Consider the following 22,163-nt stretch of genomic DNA (forward strand, 5'->3'; position numbering starts at 1 on the left):
AGCAGTCTAAGGCACTGCATCTCAGTGGCAAGAGGTGTCATTACAGTCCCTGGTTTGAATCCAGGCTGTATCACATCTGGTTGTGATTGGGCGGCGTGCGATTGGGCCAGCGTCGTCCGGGTTTGGCCGGGGTAGGCTGTCATTGAAAACAAGAATTTGTTCTGACTTGCCTTGTTAAATTTGAAGAAATATATCATTTTAAAAGCATAATAGAGAACTACTGGAAGATAAAAATGTATTATAATTTATTTATTATTTATTTAATTTTTAATGTATTAAAATAGAAACATGCCAGCCAGACAAGCCAGTGTACGAATCAAACGGATTTGCGAATGAATGGAGTTGAAATTAGCTTCATGATCTGTAAGGTAAGTAACTTCAATGTGTCAAGTAGATGACATGTTTTTTGCTATTTCAGAAACGTGTACATGGATATCATGTTGTAATGTTTAACAAGGTACCCCCAAAGTGTGTGTATGGGGGGGCGGGGGGGGGGGGGGGGCACTATTTGGCTTGACAGGCCCCTTGTTTGATGTAAAGCTTGGCAGCTGCTGCTTCTGCTTAATGTTACATTTCGTCAGTGGCTGTATGGGATATCAGTTTCATGGGCTGCGGCGGTGAGGTGGCAGAGCTACATGTTCGTCAGACCAGGAGACATCTCGAAAAATCGATATTCTCATGAAAACATCTGAACGGTTTGACCCACGAGTGTCACGGGACTCTGACGTGAACAGCGTGATGATGTTTCTTTATAGTTACTCAGCCCAAAAAACGCTGCCTCCTAATAGATGGGGGTTTTTTTTGCTCGTAAAATAGCTCTTGACTGCCTGTCTGTCTTGCTTGTTTGATATGCTGCATTCATATAACTTAAAGTCGACGTCGATGCCCCCACGGAAGTCTAATTAGCATAAAACAAAACATCTGTCAATTTAAGCGAGAGATATCAGTTGTTTTCTTTGGATGCCTCTCAATCTCTATCTCGGTCTGTGTGTGTGTGTGTGTGTGTGTGTGTGTGTGTGTGTGTGTGTGTGTGTGTGTGTGTGTGTGTGTGTGTGTGTGTGTGTGTGTGTGTGTGTGTGTGTGTGTGTGTGTGTATCCCAACTAGCTCTCACAGTCTAATGTCAGATTTAGACGTTCATGACATCCAAGTTTCGAAGTTGTTGCAAATGTCAAATTTCAAAGTGTTTAGGGTTAAGTTACAGCATTAACTCAGACTTTTTTAAAGGTTAGGGTTAAGTTACAGCATTAACTCTGACTTTTTTAAAGGTTAGGGTTAAGTTTAGGCATTAAATAACTGCATGTAGGCTAACTCCCTGAAAAAAAAGAACATAAAATCGCTAGACTGCCTGTCGTGTCGTACATACAGTTGCAAAGTATTACATTTACAACAGACAAAGACCTACGTTTGTCAGTGGTCAGCCACGGAGTGAGTGAGCATTGCGAAGCAGCTGATAGGACTTGGAGGAGGGGAAGCGGATCCTACACATGCACATAAATCTCCATGTCAATAGCGTTCAAAAATTTGGGTTCCAGAAAATGCGGGAACCTCAGCCACTCCATAATAAGTGTTAGTGAGAGTAATTTAGTAATAACTCTTTAATAAACAGGGAAAAACTATCATTACTGTTTTATATCATACACCACACACATCAGTACATATACATGTTTGATCTGTCAAAAGGTGAATACAGTATACAATATCATCTCGTTTATATTTGTTTTCACTTTTAAAGACTATATTTATTTTCTCTTCTGGGATGATGAACAGTCTGACATAGCAATCTACAGTAAGGCTTTTGACATGACATTTCTCGGGCATAATATTTATTAATAAATAAAATAAATGAATATAATATTTTTTTTTTTAATTTTTTCATCTAAAACCCAGAACACACCAATAGAACTTTAGCACCATGTGTTTCAGAATATTTGTATTATTTCCAAACAATAATATGACCTTAAAGGACGTTCAGTTTCTGTTTTATTTTAAAGAAGAACGGCGATTCCAGGAAACTATTTACTTAAACATTTTTTTTATGTGTAATAAATCATTCTTTGTCTCAGCAGTTGTTTGAGTATTTCATTTTCATAAAAATGCTGCGGCTAACTGACGTTGTGCCAACCTTTATGAATAACCCCAGACAAACTACGTATGAGTTTCCTAATAGAACTGGGAAATACATTAACAATCTAACACAATCTAAAAAACAAATGTAATGAATATTTAACCAACCAATATTCCCAAACAGCATCAATAACAATTTTAATCAAATCAGCAGCAATTCATACCTTAATTGATAACCATAGTTGCCTTGATTGGAATATTAAAATCCATCTTTTTAACAAAATATTACAGCCAATTCTACAGTAACAACAGAAATATATACGTACAGGTTTAGGACACAGAGATGACAGGAGTAATACAACACAGCGATCCCGTTCTATATCCACATTCCTTTGATCAGAATAGCTTTACACCTTTGGCCTGGGTGTGGGCCAAACTACTGAATTTTCTTTAATTTGTTTGTTTATTTTATCCTCTTGAAACAAAAAAAAATTTAAAAAAAATAATCCTAGTGCAGATTGACTCATTTACAATTGAAATGAAAAGCTTAAAACATTATGATAATAAAACATTACGTTAACAAAGGACAGCTGTTGTTGCAGTATTTTTTGGTGCAGATTCATTGAGAATCCTAAAGTGGTGGTGGCACCTGTATTGTTTTTTTTTAAGAGTTGTGTTTCGCTGTAAACTGTGAGGGGTTGAGGTGCCTGCTTGCTCTCCCCCCGAGCATTGAGTGTCTGCAAATGTTTTTTTTTGTTGAGAGGCAGGCAGGCAGGCAGGTCCCTCAGATGGCAAGGCCATGCTCTGATCGAATGAGAGAGAGAGAGCCCCACGGGCGAGGGGGGGGGGGGGTCAGAGAGAGACTCAGCAGTCTCTGTGGTGGTAGCACCCCACGGGCGAGGGGGGGGGGGGGGGGGCAGCGAGAGACTCAGCAGTCCCTGTGGTAGTAGCACCCCACAGGCGAGGGGGGGGGGGGGGGGGCAGCGAGAGACTCAGCAGTCCCTGTGGTAGTAGCACCACACTCGCGAGGGGGGGGGGGGTGGGGGGGGGGGGGCAGAGAGAGACTCAGTAGTCCCTGTGGTAGTAGCACCACACTCGCGAGGGGGGGGGGGTGGGGGGGGCAGAGAGAGACTCAGTAGTCTCTGTGGTAGTAGCACCCCACGGGCGAGGGGGGGGGGGGGGCAGAGAGGTGGTAGCACCCCACGGGCGAGGGGGGGGGGGGGCAGAGAGGTGGTAGCACCTTAGGATCAGTGGTCAGCACCAGATTCATTCATTAATGAACAAACTAAAATGCACCTTTTCTGTTGTCATCCAAGCATTTTGGCTTTAAATCAGAACTATTAAAGGCCATGATACAAAGAACCGAACCAAATACTGCAGCGGCCTGCTATGCATCAATGCATTCTAAGAATTCAGAAAAAGAGAGACAGTAGGACATTGTACAGAAGAGAGAGAGACAGTAGGACATTGTACAGAAGAGAGAGAGACAGTAGGACATTGTACAGAAGAGAGAGAGACAGTAGGACATTGTACAGAAGAGAGAGAGAGACAGTAGGACATTGTACAGAAGAGAGAGACAGTAGGACATTGTACATAAGAGAGAGAGACAGTAGGACATTGTACAGAAGAGAGAGAGACAGTAGGACATTGTACAGAAGAGAGAGAGAGACAGTAGGACATTGTACAGAAGAGAGAGACAGTAGGACATTGTACAGAAGAGAGAGAGACAGTAGGACATTGTACAGAAGAGAGAGAGACAGTAGGACATTGTACAGAAGAGAGAGAGCCAGTAGGACATTGTACAGAAGAGAGAGAGACAGTAGGACATTGTACAGAAGAGAGAGAGACAGTAGGACATTGTACAGAAGAGAGAGAGACAGTAGGAGATTGTACAGAGAAGAGAGAGAGACAGTAGGACATTGTACAGAAGAGAGAGAGAGACAGTAGGACATTGTACAGAGGAGAGAGAGAGACAGTAGGACATTGTACAGAGGAGAGAGAGAGACAGTAGGACATTGTACAGAAGAGAGAGAGAGACAGTAGGACATTGTACAGAAGAGAGAGAGAGACAGTAGGACATTGTACAGAAGAGAGAGACAGTAGGACATTGTACAGAAGAGAGAGAGACAGTAGGACATTGTACAGAAGAGAGAGAGACAGTAGGACATTGTACAGAAGAGAGAGAGACAGTAGGACATTGTACAGAAGAGAGAGAGAGACAGTAGGACATTGTACAGAGGAGAGAGAGACAGTAGGACATTGTACAGAAGAGAGAGAGAGAGACAGTAGGACATTGTACAGAAGAGAGAGAGAGACAGTAGGACATTGTACAGAAGAGAGAGAGACAGTAGGACATTGTACAGAAGAGAGAGAGAGAGAGAGACAGTGGGACATTGTACAGAAGAGAGAGAGACAGTAGGACATTGTACAGAAGAGAGAGAGAGAGAGAGAGAGAGAGACAGTAGGACATTGTACAGAGGAGAGAGAGAGACAGTAGGACATTGTACAGAAGAGAGAGAGACAGTAGGACATTGTACAGAAGAGAGAGAGAGACAGTAGGACATTGTACAGAGGAGAGAGAGAGACAGTAGGACATTGTACAGAAGAGAGAGAGAGAGACAGTAGGACATTGTACAGAAGAGAGAGAGAGACAGTAGGACATTGTACAGAAGAGAGAGAGAGAGAGAGAGAGAGACAGTAGGACATTGTACAGAGGAGAGAGAGAGACAGTAGGACATTGTACAGAAGAGAGAGAGAAAGTAGGACATTGTACAGAGGAGAGAGAGAGACAGTAGGACATTGTACAGAAGAGAGAGAGAGAGAGAGAGAGACAGTAGGACATTGTACAGAAGAGAGAGAGACAGTAGGACATTGTACAGAAGAGAGAGAGAGAGAGAGAGACAGTAGGACATTGTACAGAGGAGAGAGAGAGACAGTAGGACATTGTACAGAGGAGAGAGAGAGACAGTAGGACATTGTACAGAAGAGAGAGAGAGACAGTAGGACATTGTACAGAAGAGAGAGAGACAGTAGGACATTGTACAGAAGAGAGAGAGACAGTAGGACATTGTACAGGAGAGAGAGAGAGACAGTAGGACATTGTACAGAAGAGAGAGAGAGACAGTAGGACATTGTACAGAGGAGAGAGAGAGACAGTAGGACATTGTACAGAAGAGAGAGAGAGAGACAGTAGGACATTGTACAGAAGAGAGAGAGAAAGTAGGACATTGTACAGAGGAGAGAGAGAGACAGTAGGGCATTGTACAGAAGAGAGAGAGAGAGAGACAGTAGGACATTGTACAGAGGAGAGAGAGAGACAGTAGGACATTGTACAGAAGAGAGAGAGAGAGAGAGACAGTAGGACATTGTACAGAAGAGAGAGAGAGAGACAGTAGGACATTGTACAGAGGAGAGAGAGAGACAGTAGGACATTGTACAGAAGAGAGAGAGAGAGAGACAGTAGGACATTGTACAGAAGAGAGAGAGAGAGAGACAGTAGGACATTGTACAGAGGAGAGAGAGAGACAGTAGGACATTGTACAGAAGAGAGAGAGAGAGAGAGAGAGACAGTAGGACATTGTACAGAAGAGAGAGAGAGAGAGAGAGAGAGAGAGAGAGAGAGAGAGAGAGAGACAGCCCTAACATGCTGTATATCTTTTCGGGCCACCTCACGATGAACTCCAGGCATGCTGTGAAAAAACATGGGAATTAGGTGGGGAGAGAGTGATTCTGCGTTTACACCTTTTCACACAGCTGTTTTGGAATCTCTTATGATGTCATCGTACAATGGTGGAGATATGTGTTACTATTCAACCCAATCATGAAACACTTTGTCAACATTTACTGTCTTTCCGCATGTCTCTTTTTTTTGCAGGCATTTTTCTATTTGGCTAGACATTTTGATCACAAGACTAACGACAGACAAGAAAAATATGACATGTTGGCACAACAAATCATTCATCTTGCAAGACAGAAGGAGAAGGCACCAGCTCCAAAGTTGCTGTGCTGTCATCTGTCCAGCTTCCTGTCCAACACGCCTAGACGTGTCCTGTGATGTAATCTGTCCAGCTTCCTGTCCAACACCTGGATGTGTCATGTGCTGTCATTTGTCCAGCTTCCTGTCCAACACGCCTAGACGTGTCCTGTGCTGTCATCTCTCCAGCTTCCTGTCCAACACGCCTAGACGGGTCCTGTGCTGTCATCTGTCCAGCTTCCTGTCCAACACGCCTAGACGTGTCCTGTGCTGTCATCTGTCCAGCTTCCTGTCCAACACGCCTAGACGGGTCCCAAATGCCACCCTATTCCCTGCATAGTGCACTACTATAGGGTGCCATTTGGGATGCAGTTCTATTCTCTCTTGATCAGATTCCAAACCAACCAACCGGTTGGCTGGCTGAATTAACTAGGAGTTTTTTTTAAAATCCAGTTTGCTTCAAACAAAGAAGAAGGGTGAACCAACCCACACAACCCTGTCTGAGGTACAGCCCAGGCTCAGGTACAGCCCAGGCTCAGGTACAGCCCAGGCTCAGGTACAGCCCAGGCTCAGGTACAGCCCAGGCTCAGGTACAGCCCAGGCTCAGGTACAGCCCAGACTCAGGTACAGCTGATGTTCCCATATTGCCTTGCTTTTGAATTTCTCTGTCGTCTGTCCTCCTCAGAACGAGAGATTGAGTTTCACAGACAAAGTACCCAATCTCTGGTTCTGATATGGAATCAGCTTCATGGGTACAAGTAACCCCGTTATTCATATTATAATTATAATAATGAATTATTATTATTTAATAGCAGCCGTCCTCTTTCTGTTGTTATTGGCCTACGTCACATTGGTTGTTTTGTGTGTCTGCATATGCCCCTAACGCCTCCCCTAACGCCTCCCCTAACGCCTCCCCTAACGCCTCCATTAACGCCTCCCCTAACGCCTCCCCTAACGCCTCCCCTAACGCCTCCCCTAACGCCTCCCCTAACGCCTCCCCTAACGCCTCCCCTAACGCCTCCCCTAACGCCTCCCCTAACGCCTCCATTAACGCCTCCCCTAACGCCTCCCCTAACGCCTCCCCTAACGCCTCCCCTAACGCCTCCCCTAACGCCTCCCCTAACGCCTCCCCTAACGCCTCCCCTAACGCCTCCCCTAACGCCTCCCCTAACGCCTCCCTATTCCATATATAACGTGTTAGTGGCTGGACCCTGGTCAAAGTACTTCACTACGTATGGAAAAAGGAAGTAATTTGTGATGCACCCTTGGTTATTGTACTGGCACATGATACGCAGGTAGAGCAAGACACTGGCACCTGGTGTAGAGGTTGTTGTTAGTGGAGCTGGCTGCCGTGGTTTGGACAAAAGCATCCGGAGGAAGAAGGCACTACAACAAGGAGAAGTTTATCCAACCGACCGCTGCTGTCTCGTCCTTCTCTGTCACCCTATGTGTGTGTAGTGACTGTGGAGCTCTGTCACCCTATGTGTGTGTATTGACTGTGGAGCTCTGTCACCCTATGTGTGTGTAGTGACTGTGGGGTGGAGGTGGAGCTCTGTCACCCTATGTGTGTGTAGTGACTGTGGAGCTCTGTCACCCTATGTGTGTGTATTGACTGTGGAGCTCTGTCACCCTATGTGTGTGTAGTGACTGTGGGGTGGAGGTGGAGCTCTGTCACCCTATGTGTGTGTAGTGACTGTGGGGTGGAGGTGGAGCTCTGTCACCCTATGTGTGTGTAGTGACTGTGGGGCTCTGTCACCCTATGTGTGTGTAGTGACTGTGGGGTGGAGGTGGAGCTCTGTCACCCTATGTGTGTGTAGTGACTGTGGGGTGGAGGTGGAGCTCTGTCACCCTATGTGTGTGTAGTGACTGTGGAGCTCTGTCACCCTATGTGTGTGTAGTGACTGTGGGGCTCTGTCACTCTATGTGTGTGTAGTGACTGTGGGGTGGAGGTGGAGCTCTGTCACCCTATGTGTGTGTAGTGGCTGTGGGGCTCTGTCACCCTATGTGTGTGTAGTGACTGTGGAGCTCTGTCACCGTATGTGTGTGTGTAGTGACTGTGGGGCTCTGTCACCCTATGTGTGTGTAGTGACTGTGGAGCTCTGTCACCCTATGTGTGTGTAGTGACTGTGGAGCTCTGTCACCCTATGTGTGTGTAGTGACTGTGGGGCTCTGTCACTCTATGTGTGTGTAGTGACTGTGGGGCGGAGGTGGAGCTCTGTCACCCTATGTGTGTGTAGTGACTGTGGGGCTCTGTCACCCTATGTGTGTGTAGTGACTGTGGGGCTCTGTCACCCTATGTGTGTGTGTAGTGACTGTGGGGCGGAGGGTTTCTCTTTCGCTCGGGTTGACGTTAGCAGTGACCCATTTTTTTTGTGCTGTGTATACACGACCGTGTTCTACTGAGATAAACTCCTACGCCATTAGAATATTTATCTGGAGAGCTGAATGAGTTAAATGAAGGATTCAAATATACTGGTTTTGGTGTGAAGGGAACGAGGTACCATAGAATGAAGAGAACCACAGCCAAGCCATCTAGCGTTGCGACAAGGTTAAGATAATGACGTATGGAGGGAATCACAGTGTATCTGCTATCTGCACCTGACTTTGATGTATATCCCCAGTTTATATAATATACCTAAAGATAACATATCACGTATTCCAAAATATACTTCAATGTATACCTCAGTATATACCTCAATATATACCTCAATATATACCTCAATATATACCTCAATATATATCTCAGTATACACCTCAATACATACCTCAGTATATCCCTACAGTATATTCCTAAATGTATGCATCAATATATACCTCAATATATACCTCAATATACATCAATATATACATCAATATATATCTCATATATACCTCAATATACATCAATATATACCTCAATATATACCTCAATATATTCCTCATACATACCTCAATATACATGAATATATACCTCAATATATACCTCAATATATACCTCAATATATACATCAATATATACATCAATATATACATCAATATACCTCAATATATACCTCAATATATACATCAATATATACCTCAATATATACCTCAATATACATCAATATATACCTTATCTATATGTAAAGGGCGAGTGTCTATGTTTTTTTTAGAGGGTAATGATGCACCATAGAATCAATGCCTACCAGGCAGCCAACTCACACAAAACACACCTGGGCACCGAATCACTGTAGAACACACACGGTAACCTCACACACGTGAGGGAAAATGAAATCAAACAGAAACATTTGGCGGTATCCCAGAACACAACAGTGCACCAGAATGCATTGCCGTCTGAGGATGGACGGAGACCCGTGAGGACATGCCCGTGGCTGCCTCTCAAATGGCACCCTATTCCCTACGTAGTGCCCTACTTTTGACCCATTTGACTAGAGCCCTATGGGGCCTGGTCAAAAGTAGGGCACTTTATAGCCCATGACTGCGTCGAGAGGCCCCTGAGTCAGCTAGTTCAGTGGCCATGATCCTATTGGTCCTGAGGAACCAATCCCTGGTTTGGCCTGTTTATTTATTTGTGTTTTTTACTGTGGTATTTTATTGTTCGTTTGATTTATTCAGACAAAACAAAAAAAACGAAAAGGATCACTGACTGTGTCAGAAAACATAAAAGAAGAGGTTGCATACTGACAGGAAGGACTATTCCACAGATAATTATTGAGTCTGACGTTCCCACTGGAAGTGACCCAGTCACTCCCAGTATTCAGGGCTGAATGCTTCCAGTCTTAGCCCACACAACAGGATGATGAATAGAAGTACTCTCAGCCCTAACCACCTTGATGGGCTAAACATCGCTAGACTAAATGCTTGTAGTCTTATAGCCTACACCCAGAGGTTTTAGCACCTCGTCATGGCGGTGCACCGCATTGCATGTCCTCACTTCAGTATCTCCAGTCATTCAGCCCCCCCCCCCCCCCCCCCCCCCCTAGTAACCAGGAAGTGAAGGTTGGCATGGCAACCCCTCTGTTCTGCACCCAGGAACAGGAATTGAAAGTTGTCATGGGAACGGCACCATGGGATGGGTGAGAGGGCAGAGCAGCAACCAGGGATGGAGCCAAACGGTTGGCAAGACAACAGGGCTGTGTGACTGTGACACAGACACCTTTCCCTGTCACACAGTCTGTCCTCGTGTTGTTTTCCACCCCTGGCAAGACCCTCTCGCCCGTCAGTCTCTCTCTCTCTCTCTAACCACCTTACCCCTGACCCCTGACCTCTGAGGGGTCAGAGAGAACCCAGACCTTCACCATGCAGTGCAGTTCTCCCAGGTAGGTATCCCTCCCCATGTCTAAGTCAGTACAGTACTAATGCTTACTTAAAACTATTATCATGCCACACTGAAACACAATGTCTTAACACACATTATATCCAGAAAACTGGTTAAGTAAATGGACAAACTGGCATATGAAATGCATTCATTCACCTTTTCCCATTGGTTGGTTTTGTGCACCCAGCCCTCTCTGGAAATGACTGTTGACCTCCTAAAGAAGACCATAGAAGATCTCCTATAGAAGACCATAGAAGACCTCCTATAGAAGACCAGTCCCTGTAGACTCAGGAGTAGCTAGCCCCTCTAGACTCAGGAGTAGCTAGCCCCAGTACACTCAGGAGTAGCTAGAACCTGTACACTCAGGAGTAGCTAGCCCCTGTAGACTCAGGAGTAGCTAGCCCCTCTAGACTCAGGAGTAGCTAGCCCCTCTAGACTCAGGAGTAGCTAGCCCCTGTAGACTCAGGAGTAGCTAGCCCCTCTAGACTCAGGAGTAGCTAGCCCCTCTAGACTCAGGAGGAAACATGGCACATCTGTGTGTATTGTCTAGATCTGGAGGTCAAGGGGCTAGGGGCTAGGGCATAGGGGCTAGGGCATAGGGGCTAGGGCATAGGGGCTAGGGCATAGGGACTAGGGCATAGGGGCTGGAGAAGACAGTACTGCTCTATATGCCTTGGCTTTGTCTTGAACTGCCCTAGCAGTAGCCAGCACAGTTGACCTGTACTTAACAGCAGTGGAGGCTGCTCAGGGGAGGACTTCTCATAATAACGGCAGGAACGAAGCAAATGGAATACCGTCGAACACCTGGAACAATGTGTTTAATGCCATTCCACTAAATCCACTTCTGCCGTTACCACGAGCCGTCCTCTCCTAATTAAGGTGCCACTAACCTCCTGTGCCGTACAGTATTCTCTTTCAGAGCACACTGCGAAGACCAGTATACCTTTTAAAATGCAACATGTTGTGTAAAAAAAAAAAAACGCAAATACAGGTACACTCATCATCATCATCACCACCATCATCATCATCATCACCACCACCATCATCATTTGAACAGTAGAAAAGAACATGGCACAACAATAAAACTGAAGTATTATACAATATGACATATCAACACATGCTGGTCAAGGTTTCTATTCTAAGAACCTGCAACAAGTATTTGCACCCGATGAGCTTATTGTTCAACCGAAGACCTCGTGGTAAAGTTGATGCCAGGAGGGGAAAGAAAGACATGCAGGTGGATGAGAAGGAGGGAGAAACAAAGAGGATGAGGAGGGAGAAACAAAGAGGATGAGGAGGAGGGAGAAACAAAGAGGATGAGGACGGAGAAACAAAGAGGATGAGGAGGGAGAAACAAAGAGGATGAGGACGGAGAAACAAAGAGGACGAGGAGGGAGAAACAAAGAGGACGAGGAGGGAGAAACAAAGAGGATGAGGAGGGAGAAACAAAGAGGACGAGGAGGGAGAAACAAAGAGGATGAGGAGGGAAAAACAAAGAGGATGAGGAGGGAGAAACAAAGAGGATGAGGAGGGAGAAACAAAGAGGATGAGGAGGGAGAAACAAAGAGGATGAGGAGGGAGAAACAAAGAGGACGAGGAGGGAGAAACAAAGAGGATGAGGAGGGAGAAACAAAGAGGATGAGGAGGGAGAAACAAAGAGGATGAGGAGGAGGGAGAAACAAAGAGGATGAGGAGGGAGAAACAAAGAGGATGAGGAGGGAGAAACAAAGAGGATGAGGAGGAGGGAGAAACAAAGAGGATGAGGAGGGAGAAACAAAGAGGATGAGGAGGGAGAAACAAAGAGGACGAGGAGGGAGAAACAAAGAGGATGAGGAGGGAAAAACAAAGAGGATGAGGAGGGAGAAACAAAGAGGATGAGGAGGGAGAAACAAAGAGGATGAGGAGGGAGAAACAAAGAGGATGAGGAGGGAGAAACAAAGAGGATGAGGAGGGAGAAACAAAGAGGACGAGGAGGGAGAAACAAAGAGGACGAGGAGGGAGAAACAAAGAGGACGAGGAGGGAGAAACAAAGAGGATGAGGAGGGAGAAACAAAGAGGATGAGGAGGGAGAAACAAAGAGGATGAGGAGGGAGAAACAAAGAGGACGAGGAGGGAGAAACAAAGAGGACGAGGAGGGAGAAACAAAGAGGACGAGGAGGGAGAAACAAAGAGGACGAGGACGGAGAAACAAAGAGGATGAGGAGGGAGAAACAAAGAGGACGAGGAGGGAGAAACAAAGAGGACGAGGAGGGAGAAACAAAGAGGACGAGGAGGGAGAAACAAAGAGGACGAGGAGGGAGAAACAAAGAGGACGAGGAGGGAGAAACAAAGAGGACGAGGAGGGAGAAACAAAGAGGACGAGGAGGGAAAAACAAAGAGGACGAGGAGGGAGAAACAAAGAGGACGAGGAGGGAGAAACAAAGAGGACGAGGAGGGAGAAACAAAGAGGACGAGGAGGGAGAAACAAAGAGGACGAGGAGGGAGAAACAAAGAGGACGAGGAGGGAGAAACAAAGAGGATGAGGAGGGAGAAACAAAGAGGACGAGGAGGGAGAAACAAAGAGGACGAGGAGAGAGAAACAAAGAGGATGAGGAGGGAGAAACAAAGAGGACGAGGAGGGAGAAACAAAGAGGACGAGGAGGGAGAAACAAAGAGGACGAGGACGGAGAAACAAAGAGGATGAGGAGGGAGAAACAAAGAGGACGAGGAGGGAGAAACAAAGAGGACGAGGAGGGAAAAACAAAGAGGAGGAGGAGGAGGGAGAAACAAAGAGGATGAGGAGGAGGGAGAAACAAAGAGGATGAGGAGGAGGGAGAAACAAAGAAGATGAGGAGGAGGGAGAAACAAAGAGGATGAGGAGGGAGAAACAAAGAGGAGGAGGAGGGAGAAACAAAGAAGATGAGGAGGAGGGAGAAACAAAGAGGATGAGGAGGGAGAAACAAAGAGGAGGAGGAGGGAGAAACAAAGAGGACGAGGAGGGAGAAACAAAGAGGATGAGGAGGAGGGAAAAACAAAGAGGATGAGGAGGGAGAAACAAAGAGGATGAGGAGGGAGAAACAAAGAGGACGAGGAGGGAGAAACAAAGAGGATGAGGAGGAGGGAGAAACAAAGAGGATGAGGAGGAGGGAGAAACAAAGAGGATGAGGAGGAGGGAGAAACAAAGAGGATGAGGAGGAGGGAGAAACAAAGAGGATGAGGAGGGAAAAAACAAAGAGGATGAGGAGGGAGAAACAAAGAGGATGAGGAGGGAGAAACAAAGAGGATGAGGAGGGAGAAACAAAGAGGATGAGGAGGGAGAAACAAAGAGGATGAGGAGGGAAAAACAAAGAGGATGAGGAGGAGGGATAAACAAAGAGGATGAGGAGGAGGGAGAAACAAAGAGGATGAGGAGGAGGGAGAAACAAAGAGGATGAGGAGGAGAGAGAAACAAAGAGGATGAGGAGGAGGGAGAAACAAAGAGGATGAGGAGGGAAAAACAAAGAGGATGAGGAGGACGGAGAAACAAAGAGGATGAGGAGGAGGGAGAAACAAAGAGGATGAGGAGGAGGGAGAAACAAAGAGGATGAGGAGGGAAAAACAAAGAGGATGAGGAGGGAGAAACAAAGAGGATGAGGAGGGAGAAACAAAGAGGATGAGGAGGAGGGAGAAACAAAGAGGATGAGGAGGAGGGAGAAACAAAGAGGATGAGGAGGAGGGAGAAACAAAGAGGATGAGGAGGGAAAAACAAAGAGGATGAGGAGGAGGGAGAAACAAAGAGGATGAGGAGGGAGAAACAAAGAGGATGAGGAGGGAGAAACAAAGAGGATGAGGAGGGAGAAACAAAGAGGACGAGGAGGGAGAAACAAAGAGGATGAGGAGGGAGAAACAAAGAGGACGAGGAGGGAAAAACAAAGAGGACGAGGAGGGAGAAACAAAGAGGACGAGGAGGGAGAAACAAAGAGGATGAGGAGGGAGAAACAAAGAGGACGAGGAGGGAGAAACAAAGAGGACGAGGAGGGAGAAACAAAGAGGATGAGGAGGGAGAAACAAAGAGGACGAGGAGGGAGAAACAAAGAGGACGAGGAGGGAGAAACAAAGAGGATGAGGAGGGAGAAACAAAGAGGATGAGGAGGGAGAAACAAAGAGGATGAGGAGGGAGAAACAAAGAGGATGAGGAGGAGGGAGAAACAAAGAGGATGAGGAGGGAGAAACAAAGAGGATGAGGAGGGAGAAACAAATAGGATGAGGAGGGAGAAACAAAGAGGATGAGGACGGAGAAACAAAGAGGATGAGGAGGGAGAAACAAAGAGGATGAGGAGGGAGAAACAAAGAGGACGAGGAGGGAGAAACAAAGAGGACGAGGAGGGAGAAACAAAGAGGATGAGGAGGGAGAAACAAAGAGGATGAGGAGGGAGAAACAAAGAGGATGAGGAGGGAGAAACAAAGAGGATGAGGAGGGAGAAACAAAGAGGATGAGGAGGGAGAAACAAAGAGGATGAGGAGGGAGAAACAAAGATGATGAGGAGGAGGGAGAAACAAAGAGGATGAGGAGGGAGAAACAAAGAGGATGAGGACGGAGAAACAAAGAGGACGAGGAGGGAGAAACAAAGAGGATGAGGAGGAGGGAGAAACAAAGAGGATGAGGAGGAGGGAGAAAGAGTATGGAGTAGACTAGAGGACACAACACAGACATTATGTCTCTAGCAGGGAATGCTGGAGGAACAGTGAAGCAGGAGGGAACTGCTGGAGGAACAGTGAAGCAGGAGGGGATTCAGGAGGAACAGTGAAGCACCAGGGAATGCTGGAGGAACAGTGAAGCAGCTGGGAATGCTGGAGGAACAGTGAAGCACCAGGGAATGCTGGAGGAACAGTGAAGCAGCTGGGAATGCTGGAGGAACAGTGAAGCAGGAGGGAATGCTGGAGGAACAGTGAAGCACCAGGGAATGCTGGAGGAACAGTGAAGCACCAGGGAATGCTGGAGGAACAGTGAAGCAGCTGGGAATGCTGGAGGAACAGTGAAGCAGGAGGGAATGCTGGAGGAACAGTGAAGCAGGAGGGAATGCTGGAGGAACAGTGAAGCAGGAGGGATTGCTGGAGGAACAGTGAAGCAGGAGGGATTGCTGGAGGAGCAGTGAAAGTCTTTGCAGCACACGGTTCTGTACATCGTTATGTGATGGTTGCTTTTCAACAGCCACCGCGTTGACCTCTAAACTTATTGGATTTATCTACGTATTTGACTCTATTCAGAATTTCAATTGTTCGTTTAAATAACAAAATATAGTTCTTTGGAATGTCGGATAAACTCATTTCACCCTACAACCGTTATGAGAAACACCTCTAAACATTGTGCTTTGCTATAGAGAAACGTCTTTAAACGTTCTTTGTTTTTCTTACTGGTCAAATACATGTCAGTGGAAAGAAGAGTTGTGTCTAAACTAATGCTTGTCTCATGTGTCCCAGTATAAATTTCAACTGGGATTTAACAGAATATATTGTCAACCATCCATAGAAAATAAACCACATCAAGCATGCGGTTACACACTGCTACCAGCAGAGGTCACTGTTTGTTACGCTATGGGTGGAATTTGTGCCAATAAACTCTGATTCAAGGTCAGTTTGGTTGATTTTCTCCTTAAACAGTTGAAATTGGGATGGAGAGTTGATCCAAAGATCTGTGTTTAGGAGTGTGACATGATACAACACATTTTCAAGGCTGGGGGAGAAGGTGATCAACATTCATAGCATAGTCACATGTTGTGCAGACATTTTTTTTTAAATGTCTAAATGTGCCTATGTGTTCCTTTGTAATCTGATACCTGTGTGCTTCTCAACTGTAGATATTGATGCTTCTTTATTTGCGGCTGACGTGCTGTCGTTTGCGTGCAGCCATTTTAAGAATTCAATTCTGTATAGATATGGCAGTTAGAGTCTGGTGTCTTGCGTGCAAAGATCTGCCACAGTGTCAACCCCTCCTCCATCATTCCCATCACTGCACCAGTCACATGACAGGAACAACATGTCCACTGCAAATATCATCATCATCATCATCATCATTATCCCCTTCATCATCACCCAATGCAGTATATGAACACACATCATAGTTTACGCAGTCGTACTTTCTATACACATTCAGACAGACACATAGACGGACAGATAACGCCCCCCTCCTCCTCCCAAGAGGGTTACACATCTCACTTTGAAAATCTATGCATCTTTCATATTACATTAGTCCATTTTTTTTCTCTGTTTGTTTTATTTTTTTCCCAAAAAATAAAGTATGATTGTACTATATGTGTATAGTCTTGACAGCTTCTTGGTAGAGTTGACAACATACACACACACACAGACACACACACACAGACACACACACACACACACACACACACAGGCTCCTGTAGAGGGACTGGATGACTGGGAGGTGAAAGAGAGAGCACCAAATATAGAAGAGGAGATGATCCAGGAAGAACAGAACGAGAGAAAGGGAGAGAGAGAGAGAGAGAGAGTTAGAGAGTTGGGGGAGAAGGAAGGAGAGTATTCCTTCAGAGAGAGGACTCGTACTGCAGTAGCTCATATAGGAGCGGCCCATCCCTATACCTGATGCCTGCCGCGTTGGGGCTGATGTACTGCAGCACGTTTATGGTCCTGCGGAGCCGTCGATCCACAAAGTGTACGTCCCAGGCCGGGTAACGCTTTCTGGGCATATCTATCTTGATGAGGGGCCCCTCTGGCCGGATGGGTCTCCCGGCCGCGTCCACCGGCTCTGTGGACCTCACCTGGAACACAGGTAGACAGGTATCCGTAGCCTCCTCATCCTGCCCATTGTAATCCCCCGCAAAGGCCCGTGTTGGGGTGGCTTGAGAGGCTCGGGGGCCCGGGGTGGGGGCCATGGGCTCGGCTTCGGGAGGCAAGGGGAGGCCCCACAGCAGCTCAGCGCAGCAGGAGGAGGCCAGGACCCGGAGACCGGGGCCCATGGGGTGCAACACCCCGTAATACAGCACCATGCAGGCCACGCCCGAGGCGAAGCACAAGAAGACGCCGCAGAGGGCGGAGCCGGCGTAGGCGTCGGTGGTAGCGGGGTCGCGGTAGGCGTACCAGAGAGCGGTGAGCACGGCGTTCTCCAGTAGCACCACGGTGTAGTAGGTGACCATACGGTAGCGTGTCCGACCCTCCCGCACGTTGAACCAGCAGAACACATAGACCACACCCACCACCATGTTAAACAGAATCTCCTCCCACTTGGACATGCAGAAGTCGGTGCCTCCGTGGATTATCCAGAAGGCCATAGCGCACCAGTGCATCACCACAAATATGCCAAAGTAGAGATGGAACACGGAGGCGAACAGGGCGAAGGAGAGGACCCGGGAAGAGATGGTGAAGAGGCGCCAGAACAGGTGTACCAGGGCCCCACGGTAGCTCAGACTCGTCTTGTCGTCACGGGAGTCACGCAAGAGCTTGTGATAGGAGGCCAGCACCCAGGACAGGGACAGGAGAGAGGCCAGCACAGACATACCTAGAGAGAAAGGAGAAGGATAAGAGAGAGAGTGGGAGAAAAAGAGAGAAAAAGAGAGAGAGAGAGAGAAAGAGAGAGAGAGAGAAAGGGGGAGAGAGAGAGGGGGAGAGAGAGACAGAGAAAGAGAGAGAAGGAATGAGAGAGAGAGAGAGAAAGAGAGAGAGGGGGAAAGAGAGGGAAATAGAGAGAGAGGGAAAGAGAGAAAGAGCGAGAGAAAAAGAGAGAGAGAGGGAAAGAGAGGGAAAGAGAGAGAGAGAGAGAGAGAGAGAGAGAGAGAGAGAGAGAGAGGGAATGAGAGAGAGAGAGTGAGAGAGAGGGAAAGAGAGAGAGAGAGAGAGCACCAGAAGGTAGATAGAAAAAGATGGAGAGAAAGAGAGAGAATAAAAGGTGACTATTTCTGTGTGACAGGCCAGGTGTTGTTCTGTAAGTCCAGTAAGAATGTTTGGAGCCGAGCAGAGAGCTGGAGCACGAAGAATCAGTGTCTGCCGGACAGTCAAACTGTTTTCCACTCATAATGAATAATTCATCTCGACACATTAAAATAAATATATAACCTGACCCAACGGACAATCAAATTAATCACGTAATTTTAGCTAAAATAAACTACTAAATTAAATATTAAAATATACCATTTAAATGTGCTTATCCATGTACAGTGCAGTGATAAAGTGAATAAAACTTAAGCTCTAAATATTGTGTGATATTCAGATATATTACGGTTGATTGAATCACACTACTACGGTGTCCATATTAGGACATCCTCAGTCTCAGCATTATTTGTTTACTACACCAGTCCTGCTTCCCTAAGACAGTCCATGTTGATCGAGACATCAGCATGAACATCGGCAGTACAGTCGATGCCCTCATATCACCTGCAATGTGAAAAATGATCCAGCGTTACAGCTCTGTCAACTGAGCTGCACAATACACTGCTGTGATATAGTTGCCTTCACATAGATTAGACCCAACATGTGTTTATTTGTTGTAATATTAACATACTATTTTCACACACACACAAAACACTTTTAATTGAAAATGTTTCAACAAAAAAAAAAACGTTTGCAAAAAAAGTCAATATCGAAATCCAAGTTTCGCGTCAAACTGAGAATTGAAACTTCAAGAGCACATAATTAAAATATACAAACTCAGACAAACTGTGATGACAGTTTGGTACAAATATCAACAAGGAATTGACTTATTATAGAGTTTTTTTTGTAACAAAAACGGTGGAAGAGGTCAAACCATAACCGGAGCGGTCCCAATACGAAGCCATGGGGAACCCCTCTAAAACTGCAGCGTCTCCGCCTGGTTCCTCCGGATATAACATGATCACATTTAATATAATGTAATAAAAATAGAATCATAATATAATAATATATTACGTAACCCCACACAGAGCCCTGGGGAACCGCTCGTCTCTTACACTGCAGGGTCTCGACCCGGTTCCTCTGGATCATGATACAGAGCTGCAGGACCAGCTGAGGCGCTGACTCCAGGAAGGTCTCCAGCAGACGCAGCATGTTGACGTCAGCGTACTCATACATCATGGTCCAGTAGAACCGCCTCTGGTTCTCCTTCTGACGACGACTCTGGATGCCCAGGTACATGGTACGGATGTACCTGGCAGAGGAAGGGAGAAATATAGAAAAGAAAGAAAGAGAGAAAGAAAGAAAGGAACATATAAAGGGGAGATTAGTCTATTTATACTGAAAAAAAAAAAAGTATAAACGGGACATGTAAAGTGTTGGTCCCGTGTTTCATGAGTTGAAATGAAATATCACAGAAATGTTCCATACGCACAAAAAGCTTATTTCTATAAAATTGTGTGTACAAATTTGTTTACATCCCTGTCAGTGAGTATTTCTCCTTTGCCAAGATAATCCATCCACCTGGCAGGTGTGACATATCAAGAATCTGACTAAACAGCATGATCATTACACAGGTGCACCTTGTGCTGGGGAGAATATAAGGCTACTCTAAAATGTGCAGTTTTGTCACACAACACGATGCCACAAGTTTTTAGGGAGCGTGCAACTGGCATGTTGATTGCAGGAATGTCCACTAGAACTTTTGCAAGAGAATTAAATGTTAATTTCTCTACCATATGCCACCTCCAACATCGTTTTATAGAATTTGGATGTACATCCAAACCAGCCTCACAACCGAAGACAACGTGTAAACACGCCAGTCCAGGACCTCCACATCCAGATTCTTCACCTGCGGATTCGTCTAAGACCAGCCAACCAGACAGCTGATGAAACTGAGGAGTATTTCTGTCTGATTGGCTGGGCCTGGCTCCCAAATGGGTGGGCCTATGCCCTCCCAGTCCCACCCATGGTTGCGTTCCTGCCCAGTCATGTGAAATCCATAGATGTATTTATTTATTTCAATTGACAATTTCGTTATATGATCTGTAACTCAGTAAAATAGTTTCAATTGTTGCGTTATATTTTTCAGTGTATATAGTTCCTGCATGTCCCAGCTTCACTAGTTCATGTATATATAGAGTAGTTTCTGAAGCGTGTTTGTGTGTAAAAGGGATGAAGCCTCACCAGGAGGGAATGGGAAGAGGACAGAGCTCTGTCTGTCTGTCTGTCTGTCTGTCTGTCTGTCTGTCTGTCTGTCTGTCTGTCTGTCTGGGCTGCAGAGACTCTCTGAGACTGACTCTCTCTCTCTCTCTCTCTCTCTCTCTCTCTCTCTCTCTCTCTCTCTCTCTCTCTCTCTCTCTCTTCTCTCTCTCTCTCTCTCTCTCTCTCTCTCTCTCTCTCTCTCTCTCTCTCTCTCTCTCTCTCTCTCTCTCTCTCTCTCTCTCTCTCTCTCTCTCTCTCTCTCTCTCTCTCTCTCTCTCTCTCTCTCTCTCACTGGGCAGGTGTTCTTGTGGTTATCGTATAGCAGTTGACCGCCACATTCCCATACACCCAGTTTCAATCACTGGTATTGACCAGCCTTACAATGTCACCATGGATCTGGGTGGTTCTACAGGGAGTCTAATGAAACCATAGATTCCTCAGGATAAAACTGGAGGATGTAAGGAAGGCTATTGATAAAAACAACAACAACAACAACACAGCGAGTAAACAACCTTGATTACTGAAGAGAGACAAATAGTATGTCGGAAATGACACCCTATTCACTAGACAGTGCACTATACTTTGGACCATGGCTGGGCTCTTTGCACCATAGAGGAAACAGGGTGGCATTTCAGATCCATCTAGTGTCTGAGCTGTAACTAGGGTGCCATTTCAGATCCATCTAGTGTCTGAACTGTAAATAGGGTGCCATTTCAGATCCATCTAGTGTCTGAACTGTAAATAGGGTGCCATTTCAGATCCATCTAGAGTCTGAACTGTAAACAGGGTGCCATTTCAGATCCGTCTAGAGTCTGAACTGTAAACAGGGTGCCATTTCAGATCCGTCTAGAGTCTGAACTGTAAACAGGGTGCCATTTCAGATCCGTCTAGAGTCTGACTGTAAATAGGGTGCCATTTCAGATCCATCTAGAATCTGAACTGTAAATAGGGTGCCATTTCAGATCCATGTAGAGTCTGAACTGTAAATAGGGTGCCATTTCAGATCCCTCTAGAGTCTGAACTGTAAATAGGGTGCCATTTCAGATCCCTCTGGAGTCTAAACTGTAAACAGGGTGCCAGTTCAGATCCATCTAGAGTCTAAACTGTATGTGAAGGTGTCAGGACAGCTCTTTGAAAAAAGTCTCAATCCAAGACAGACCAGTTTTCCTATTCCTGGACCTGGGGCCCAAAAGTGAGGTCAAATGGTTGTTTTTGCCCTGGCACTACACACCTGATTCCACTAAACGCTCCTCATCAAGTCCTTGATTTCAATCAGTTGTGCGAGTGCTAGGACGAAAACTAAAATGTCCTCCATTTGGATCTCTGAGACCAGGTTTGAGATACACGGCTCTGCAGTTCCACTTCATCCGCCATGACGTTCAGCAGCCATCTACATGTAGTACTGTAGAGCTAACACTAGGGGGCATAATCAACTGTAGTCCTGCATTAACATCACGAGTCATCTGTCTTCAAAGGGACAAAGAGATGTGAAGATGAAGTCTAACGTGTAGAAGAGTAATGACAGTAATAAACGTATCTCATTGTACCTTTTGCTGCAGACACACACACACACAGACACAGACACAGACACAGAGACAGACACAGACACAGAGACAGACACAGACACAGACACAGACACACACACAGACACAGACACACACACAGACACAGACACAGACACAGACACAGAGACAGACACACACACACACACACACAGACACACACACAGACACAGAGACAGACACAGACACAGAGACAGACACAGACAC

At 46.0% G+C, this 22,163-nt stretch overlaps 1 protein-coding gene across 2 annotated transcripts; it reads right to left on the minus strand.

The window, feature by feature from the left end:
• Positions 1-15,006: 15,006 nt before the first annotated feature.
• Positions 15,007-19,444, minus strand: xkr6b (XK, Kell blood group complex subunit-related family, member 6b; the record flags this gene model as incomplete). Of its 2 annotated transcripts, XM_055911748.1 has the most annotated exon segments (3): positions 15,007-16,725; positions 16,909-17,824; positions 19,248-19,444. In XM_055911748.1, coding segments are annotated over 3 exon segments (1,309 nt in total), but the record flags the coding sequence as incomplete, so codon positions are not given.
• Between the last annotated feature and the right edge of the window lie 2,719 nt (positions 19,445-22,163).

This window comes from Salvelinus fontinalis, unplaced genomic scaffold, assembly GCF_029448725.1.
Source record: "Salvelinus fontinalis isolate EN_2023a unplaced genomic scaffold, ASM2944872v1 scaffold_0089, whole genome shotgun sequence".
Lineage (NCBI taxonomy): Eukaryota > Metazoa > Chordata > Actinopteri > Salmoniformes > Salmonidae > Salvelinus > Salvelinus fontinalis.